Below are 9371 nucleotides of genomic sequence, written 5' to 3' on the forward strand. Positions count from 1 at the left end.
TATTATTGTAGGATAGACGCCCTTTCAGCAGTAATGACGTAAAGTTATACAGAAAACAGTTCCTCTATCAGTCTCTTACACTGTTGTGGAGGTTTTAGGGGGGTTTTGGGGTTTTTTGTGTTTTGTTGTTGTTGTTTATTGCCTCTCCTGTCTGCATGTAGCAATCCGAATTATTGTTTAAAGCCCAAGAAAAATGCCAAACAGATTTACTTTTCCAAGTGGACCTATTGCTATACTGGCCCACTTGATTGTCATAGTTTTTTTTTATCTTTATTTTTTATTTTAAGTTATTACAATCAGAACGGGGGTGGGAAAGAGAAATAAGAAGAAAAGAGAAGTTGGGAAGAGAGTTAACAGAAAGAGAGGGAAAGAAAAATGGAGAAGAGGGATAGAGAGAGAAAAGACACTGAAAATCTGCTTCACCACCTGCTAAAAAAACAAACAAGCAAAACGAAAACACAGCAGGGAAATCACAGTAACAACCAACATAAGCATAAATAACAGTAAATAATAAATACTGAATCTTACTGAGCAGCACATTAGCACGATATGTTTAGAGGCAGCAGCCAACCAAGACGTGTCTGTGAGTACCTGTTTGTACACCTGTGTGTGTGTGTGTGTGTGTGTGTGTGTGGTATTTATAAGGTTTCTCCACCTAAGTGTCTAATAGTAGGTGTGTGGAGCCATAGCCCTGCCCCCAGGACATGAAGCAGGCATGGAGGAGATCCGGGCCCCAGACATCCCGAGGCCCCTCAGAGCACGAGAGCCCAAGGAGGACCACACACTCTCCTTTACACTAGGCTCAATTCATGTCTGCATCATGTGCACCTTTAAATCCTGTTTAAGTTTGAATAGTACAGGTCAGTACTAGTGCACTATTTAATACCCAAATTTTCTATCTGATGGCACACAAGAGTAAAACAACAACAACACATTTCTTTTAAAGGAAGTTTCAACTTATATGTGTTGTTGTTGTTGTTGTTTTTCGTATGCTCCCCTTTAGTGCCTGAAAACCTTTCACATGAACTCTTAAGTACAAAAATATAAATGAAATAAACATGTTTCCAAATTCTGGAGCAACCATAAACATCATTTTTCTGACGATACACATCGGTACCAAAGCACGTTTAGAATATTGGACGGTTTAATGTAGTATCCGGTGGGATTCAATAGCAGGTTAAAGAGACGATAACAACCACCACCCCCGGCCCTAGTCCCCCTCCCTCCTCCTCTTCTTAGACGCTCTGTCACATCGAGCTTGGTCGTGTCTCGCATTCGTCGGTGCTCCACTCCGGTCCCCGGGCGCTCCGGACCTGCCACGCGTGCAGAAACGTACTGTGGACCTACTCAGGAATTCTCCATCCCAACACCCAATTCCTGACGCTGAGGATTTACTTATTTAGTTCACAGTTTTCAGCCCAGTTTAAAAACTTTTCCGATTAGATTTTTTTTTCTCACCGGTGATGCCTCCGGACTGGAGACGCACTGGGACGCACCCGAACGTGAAAGGTGCAGCACTCTTAAACGGCCAAAGACTTCGAGGAAGCTCTGTGTACACAAAAATGAAAGAAAGTTGACGGTTTGGCGGCAGATTTGAGTTTAAAAACTATCAAAACCCAGAGATGGATCAATCGATCACACGGTTTCATTTTGCGGTTTAGCCAGAGCCATGAGGATGTGTGCAGCCCTGAGTCTCCTGTGTTTGTGGCTGTGCAGCGAGGCCGTCGTTTGTCAACTTCACTGGGACAAAACAAAGACGACGTTTAGTCCTTATAATAAATCCGCCACCGTTGAAAGGAATGTGCACAGCCGGAGATGGCGCACAGTCAGCCAGGAGGACCGTGGGGGGACACGCAGTACGAGTGCAGAAGCCTCATGGCTGGTTCCTCTAAACTCCTCGTCGTCTGAGCTGCCAGAGAAAAAGATCACCAGGCGCTCTCTGCGTGAAGGTGATGCCCAAAGTGGAACTCGGTCATTTTTACCAGAAGTTTTAGTTTTAGGCACGAAAGAAAATGATAAAGATGAGCCGAGCAATGAAGTGTCTAAACAAACCCAGCATGGACACAACTGCACGCGCAGGATGAGTGGACGCACACGAAGGCAAAGGCGGGTTGCCGTATCCGGCAGGGCGACGCACAGCGAACCGCTACCTGTGGCCATGGCGCAGGAGCTAGAAGCCGACCCCCCCTTCAGACTCAATACAAGTGACTATGAGGACGAGTACTCTCTCCCGGACTTTCCCGACACCACGCGGCTCGTTCCGGTGAACACGCGAACCAGACGCAAGCAGGTAAAGAATCCATTCTACCCGGTAACCGCGGAGTCGTACGGAGCCTACGCTGTACTGATAACCGCCGCCCTCATCTTTACAGTGGGCATCATTGGGAACGTGTCGATCATGTGTATTGTATGTCACAACTACTACATGAGGAGCATCTCCAACTCGTTGCTAGCCAGCCTCGCGCTCTGGGATTTCGTCATCATCTTCTTCTGCTTGCCGCTTGTGGTGTTTCATGAGCTCACCAAGAAATGGCTGCTGGGAGAGTTCTCATGCAGGATTATCCCCTATCTGGAGGTGAGAGGCAGGGTGGTGGGGTAGTGATGGTTTGGTAGTCCCTCATGGTGCAGCAGATATAATTGTAGCCGAGTTCATCTTACAGGTGAGACCATCGCGGTCAAGTGAACCTCTAAATTGTTTTGCACATCTACACAAAGCGCTCTCCTTCGTTCTCCTCCTCAATACACAATAAATCCTCCAATGACTACCTGAGACTGGCTTCAAAAGTGAGTCAGTCCATATATCAGTTTTTATTCCAGGACCAGGTCCAGGACCTTTTCCCCCTAATCCCCAAGTTTCATTTTATCTTCTTTTCAATTTTGCTGGTAATGAGCTTTTTCATTCATGATTTCTTGAAATGTGACCTGCATCCACAATATATCTGTACAGAGTTCCTTCTCAGCCAGGTGCATAATTCCTGACATGTTAAAAGAACATTATTCTCAACTTCAACACGTGTTCAAAACATTAATCAAAAGTGGCTCTTCATAGTTGACATGAAACTTTCAATACATTTCTCCACAGGCTCATCTACTCTACATCTGTGCTAAATTTTATTTCAAAATTAAAGGTCAACTCTGCTCAAATTGAAAAACTTAAAGGGATGTAATAATGTCATGTTAAAAATGTACTAAACATCGTATATATGATAGTTGACATGAAATGTTCCTCTTGGAAACCCACACTGTGTGTGTAGAGTTTCATCTTAACCCACTGCATAATTTCAGGAGAAATAAAATTACATTTCTGGTCAAACCCAACATGCTCAATCGAATATAATATCACATTAAAAAATTACTCTACATATGTGCCACTGCATGTTATGGAGGCCACACGTGAACTCAAGAACAGCTTTAGTGCTGGAGTTTCATCCAAAGACAAAATACTAAATCAAGTGGAGCCAGGAATATACATTCTAGGGAAAACTACAGGTACATAATAGTGAAAACATGTAGCAAGGAGCACACAACTATGGTAGGACAATGACAAAGGACAGCAGAAGACAGAGATAATAAGTACACACTGGATATCAAGAGGAGAGGCAACAGGCTGGACACACGGGTGGAAGCTATAGACATAACAAGGCAGAGGAAGCAAACAACATGAGCCACAGAGAGCAATGGTTACCATAGTAAAATAGGAAAACACAACTACATGGGCAACAAGGCTTAACTTACATGGAGGAGAACAGGAGAACTACACAGATGAAGATGAGAAGTCACAAGAATAAATGCAGATGAGACTGGGACAGCAAGGAACACAGAACGGAACAAATTAATATCAACGAGACAGGAGAAGTAAAACTCAATACCAAGTACACAAGACTGTCATTTCCTGCCTGGAAACTGGTTGTAGTTTTGCTGACCCAAATGCTGTAAGCAAGAGATGAAGGTTACTAAAGTGAGCCTTTTTAATGAATGTGCGATAGACGGTTCAAAGCAAAAGCCAACACCCAGGAGTCAGAAGGAATAATTACTAAATTGGGAAATGCTATGGAAAACACAACAAGTGGAACAAAGGACAAAGAGAGACTGAGACAATAAATATAAGAGACAATGATTGAGGCAAGTAGGGAGCAGGTGGAGAACCACTGCTAAAACTAGACGACGAAGCACAGATGACAAAAGACTGCTAAAGTAAAAATAGAAAGTGACTAAACAGATGGCAGCCTCAAACACAAAGACTTGACATAGCGGTTCATGATGGAGGAGTCTATACTTTCTGTGATCCTGTGACGTAAATTTTGTGATCAGACAGTTAGTGTGGGGGTCTGCATGCCTGCCTCTTTTTGTGACCTCATGAGTTGTCCAATGCATTAACTATGTGAACATCAGGTCTCCAATAAATGAGTATAATCCAGGCTTAAAACCTGCTTAACAGTAATATCTACTCGGTTGTTGGGGTGTGAGGTCCCTGTGTCCGCAACAGAGTATAATCCAGGCTTAAAAAAGATATAAACTGTACAAAACAATAAATAGGAAGGGGTACACATGGAAATAACCAGAAACTGACACAAAGAACTAAACGGTAAATAGGCTGCACTTTGCTACTCCACCTGAGTACTCAAAGCGCTACAATATGCTTTATCCATCCATTCAAAGGAGCACTTTTTGCTACATATTCTACAAGGATAGTTTAACATGAGGACTGAAAGAACTACGGATCGAACCACGACCCGTGGTCTACGATGCTTCATATTGTGGCAAACAAAAAACAACAACATGGATCAAATTGAGAGCCAACAGAACGTTAAATAATGACAAAAATTCAAAGACTATAACAGAAAACCCCAGGTCCAAAACCCTGGGGCAATCAGAACGTTTTCATAACTTCTTCTGTTTCCCTACATATTAATGATTTCATAAGAAAGGTTAGGGACAATAGGCTGTACATAAAAGAGATGAGGTTTAGCTGACACTCATCAGCTACAGCTGCCTGTTTCTGGATACCCCTAAAACCAGTATCCAGATGGGTAATAAATGAAATGTACCCATGATACAGAGGGAAAAAATTCCTTTCAGTCAAACTGTTTTTTATAAAAAAATATTTCTGCTTTAAAGTTGGACCTTTATACCATGACTCTTCAGGGACTGACTCACTTTTAAAAGCATTTATTCTCACAAATGTATTCATTTAATTTTAATTTTATTTTATTTAAAAAAACATTTTTTATCTGAATATCATCTCTTCTACTGACTCTATTACAAAAGACATCATACCTTTGCCTTTGAGACACTGACAGTTGTTGTTCAATTGGTGCTTACCTAAATTCCCATAGCAAGTTATCATGTCTGCAGCTTGTGACAACTGAAAGGGTTTTAATGTGACATCTGGAGACAAAAGGTCTTATTTATTGTGTTTAAGCTTCTTAGCAGTGGAAGCTTTTTGTCTGAGGCAGTGACCTACATGAGTTTATTGACGTCATCACCTCGCCTTATTGTCACCTAATGTAGCGAGGTGTGGTATGTGGCTCCACTGCAGAGGAGGGATGGCGCCAGAGAGGCTGGCAGGGCAGCTGGAGCTGATCAGCCAATCAGCCAATCCTTTATCAGGAGGTCCTGCCAAAAGCTAGATAACTGAAAAGCTGAAAAGTGAACAGCCTGATCAAAGTGAACACTGTAAATAAAAACATTGCAACAGTGGGTGTGACACACCTAAAAACTCTGCCGAGTCTGATTTTAGATCTTTAATTGATTTATCCAGTTTGGAACAGGCCAACATAAAATTAGTTTTTTTATGAAGACCTTTTTTAAAGTCTAAATTGATTATATCTAATTTTTTTTCAATATGACAGTTTTGACCCTGATTTTGCATTGTGGGTGTATATCATGGGGGAGAGGCGGAGACTAATGATTGACTGCTCTTGTGTCACGTTTGTTACAAGTTAAGAATGAGCAATTTGGGATACCACTCGCACCAGCCAACAGGTAAGACACACAGTTTCTGATTATCCATCCTGCCTCTTGCCCTTGACACACGCCCACAATACAAAGTGGTCAAATAAATGTATAAATTGCTTTTTCCCAAAACTCTGCTGACAGTTCTGTGTTCAGGTTCTGTAGCCAGGCTTCCTGTATAAAAGCTGAAAACATTGGAGTATAAAAACAAGTGTTTGGAGGCTTCATTAGCACCAAGAACTCATAAATAGTCTGGTTAGCTGAAACTGTTTCAAAACTAATTATCTAATTTGAGTGTAACTAAAAAATGTGACTATGGAATATTGTATTTAGTACAAATGTGAAAATGATGCAAACTGTCCATCTATACATAAAAAATACACACAATTTATGCATACAAAAAATATATATACAATTTTTTAAGACACGTTTCTGATATATTATCATGGTTAATTTTTTTTTTAGATTTATTTGAATTTAATGCTAACATTGTTAGAGACAAATTCTGGTCTAAAGTACTTTTTATTTTTACTTTACGTCACATAATTGTTACAGTTATGAAATTGTACTTTTAACTTTTAACCTGATTCTAGCCTTTCTCCCAGGTGGTTTCTCTTGGGATCACAACCTTCACACTGTGTGCTCTGTGCATTGATCGTTTCCGGGCAGCCACCAACGTGCAGATCTATTATGAGATGATCGAGAACTGGGCATCTACCACTGCAAAGCTGGCGGTCATCTGGGTGGGCGCTTTGCTGCTGGCGTTGCCTGAGCTGCTGATCAGACAGCTGGTCACTGAGGACGACGAGCCACCTGATGTGACACCATGTGAACGTTGTGTAGTTCGCATCTCAACAGACCTCCCGGACACACTCTATGTCTTGGGGCTCACCTACAACAGTGCACGCCTCTGGTGGTACTTTGGCTGCTTTTTCTGCCTGCCAACGCTGTTCACCATCTGCAGCTCACTAGCGACTGCCCGCAAGATCCGCAACGCCGAGTGGGCCTGTGTCCGTGGGGGCAAGAAGCAGCTTCAGCTGGAAAGCCAGATGAACTGTGCCGTGGTAGCTTTGGCCATCCTCTATGGGTTCTGCATCATTCCAGAGAACATCTGCAACATCATTAATGTGTATATGGCGGCCACCATTCCCAGGAGAGCCCTGGACATTCTGCACCTTGTCAGTCAGATGATGCTCTTTTGCAAATCGGCTGTGACGCCCGTTTTGCTGTTTTGTCTATGCCAGCCATTTGCCAGAGCCTTCTTGGACTGCTGTTGCTGCTGCTGCGACGAATGTGGCCCGCCCCACTCCCCCACCACTGCCACTAGCAACATTGACAATGAGTGCACCACCACCGAGCTTGAGCTGTCGCCATTCAATACCACCCGCAGGGAAGCATCCACCTCTGCCACCTACTCTGCTGTGGGGACAAACTACTGAGGTCAATAATCAACATTGCCATTGTACCAATCCATAGCTATGATTTTGCACGCAAGGGTTGACCCTGCTTTCCAGCACTCGACGCTTGAGAGGGGAAGTACGATGCGATGATATGATAGATTATTGACAAGCGCTCTCTCCTACAGTGTCTAAGAGTGGAGCTACACCTGAGTGAGACACCTTGTCTCCCCAATTTTAAACCCAAACAAACATTCAATTCAAAAGCTTAGCAAAAACTTGTTTCTAAAATATCTGAGATAATTCAAAGGACATACAACTATATATAAAATGAACATTCTATATATTAAGTAGTTAGTTACAGTTTGTTCCATTATGAGAGGTGTTACACCAAACGCCCTGAATTGTCTAAAACAACCCGATGTACGGCAGGGCTGGAATGGCTGCAGTGAAAGGAATGTTTGGCTCCTGTGGACACAGACCCTGAGACTGAGCTTCATCTGATGGGATCAGCAGATAGTTTTTTGTTTGTTTGTTTTTAAAACACCCCAAACTCTTGAACACGCTTATGTTTACTGACTCACCGAATGAACCTGCTCTCTATCTATTAACTGTTAAAAGATTTTCTATATTTGAATGAACAGTATTAGCCACTGGCAAAAACCTCAGCATTTTTAATGAACTCACTGGTATTTTTACTGAATCTGAGATCAGTTGTAAACTACTTTTTGTCACTGTTTACAAAATCTGAAACAAGACATGGTTGGTACATTTCTGATGTCACGAGAGTTTGTACCGTAATTCAATTTGTTTACAGATACTTTTGTAATTCTCCTCCGCACAGTTTAACTTTCAAAGCCAGAGGAGCGAATTTTACCCGTGGTTGTGCAGAAATGTTTTCACGTAAATATGCAGTTGTTTTAGCTCCACCAGCATTTCCTTCTGTGGTACAGACATTAGTAACAGTTAGTGCAGTACCTAGATGTTTTAAATATAGTCAGTCACAACTGTTTTTTTTCTCTTTCTGTCAAAAATTGTAGTTAATTATAGAAAAGTATATAATTATTTTTTTTAAAGAAATTTACATTGAAATAGACTTCATGTCTGTTGGCCCTTTGACACACTGGTGACCTGTCCACAGTATACCCCACTTCTTATCCTCTAGCAGCTGGGATAGGCTGGAGCCCCTCTGCAACCCCTAATTGGCCACTAACCTTTCAAAGAAAGATTTTAAGATTGTATTTATATTATTGTAGGTTTCTACCTTACAATATACAGTGCCTTGAGGCAACCACTGTTGTAATTTGATGCCACACAAATAAAACTCAATTGAATTTGAAGTAAATTTATATAGTAGTCAGTTCCCTTTCTCCAAACGGTCCTTTTAAGAAACTGTAACCAAATTATAATTTAGTATAAATAAAGATTTCATTAAAAAGCATTTTCCATGAAATTCATGCAACATTCAATTTTTAGTTTTTATTGTTTTGTTTTGTTTTGGGGTTGTTGTTTTTTACAAAATGAAATATCACATTAATAAAAGAAAAAAATACATATCTTTGGAGTATGGTTTGAATATGATATTGTCTTTTTTGTGCAGCAAATTTCCACATAGTCACTTCAGTGTGGTCCCAAGTAGGGTAGGTTTTGATTATCGATTTATCAATTAAAATCGATTCTGGCTTGGATAACGTGATATCGATTCATTAAAATCCTGAATCGATTTTTTAATATAAATTTATTTTGGCCGAAATAAATTTCACCTGAGAAATGCCAGAATCTCAGGTGAAACCTCACAAGATTTCAACAACCACCAAACAGCTAAAACAGTAAATGAGAGCAGGAACACGGATTCTGCACAAAGACGTAAAAACAAAGCGCTGACGGATCAGAATCAGTGAGATGTCGCCTTTCTCACCCGACGGCACGGACAGTCGGGGCTGAAAGCCGACAGCTCGCTGATTCTGATGTTTCGGCGGGTCCATGCTTTGTGTTTACGCCCTTTTTGCGCTGATTCTA

The 9371-nt window shown here is 41.5% G+C and overlaps 1 protein-coding gene across 3 annotated transcripts; it reads left to right on the top strand.

Moving 5' to 3' along the window:
• The first annotated feature begins 1260 nt into the window (after nt 1–1260).
• gpr37a (G protein-coupled receptor 37a) lies at nt 1261–8809 on the top strand. 3 transcript variants are annotated; one of them, XM_076886149.1, is made up of 2 exons: nt 1261–2575; nt 6549–8809. In XM_076886149.1, exons 1-2 carry the CDS (start codon nt 1670–1672, stop codon nt 7392–7394), a joined length of 1752 nt encoding a protein of 583 aa, XP_076742264.1. In that variant the 5' UTR covers nt 1261–1669; the 3' UTR covers nt 7395–8809. The 3 variants fall into 3 exon arrangements, with proteins under 3 accessions (XP_076742264.1, XP_004556330.2, XP_076742265.1); XM_004556273.3 differs by having other exon boundaries at nt 6561–8809; XM_076886150.1 differs by having other exon boundaries at nt 1261–2290; nt 6561–8809.
• The last annotated feature ends 562 nt before the right edge of the window (nt 8810–9371 follow it).

This window comes from Maylandia zebra, linkage group LG7 (genome assembly GCF_041146795.1).
Source record: "Maylandia zebra isolate NMK-2024a linkage group LG7, Mzebra_GT3a, whole genome shotgun sequence".
In the NCBI taxonomy this organism is placed as follows: Eukaryota; Metazoa; Chordata; class Actinopteri; order Cichliformes; family Cichlidae; genus Maylandia; species Maylandia zebra.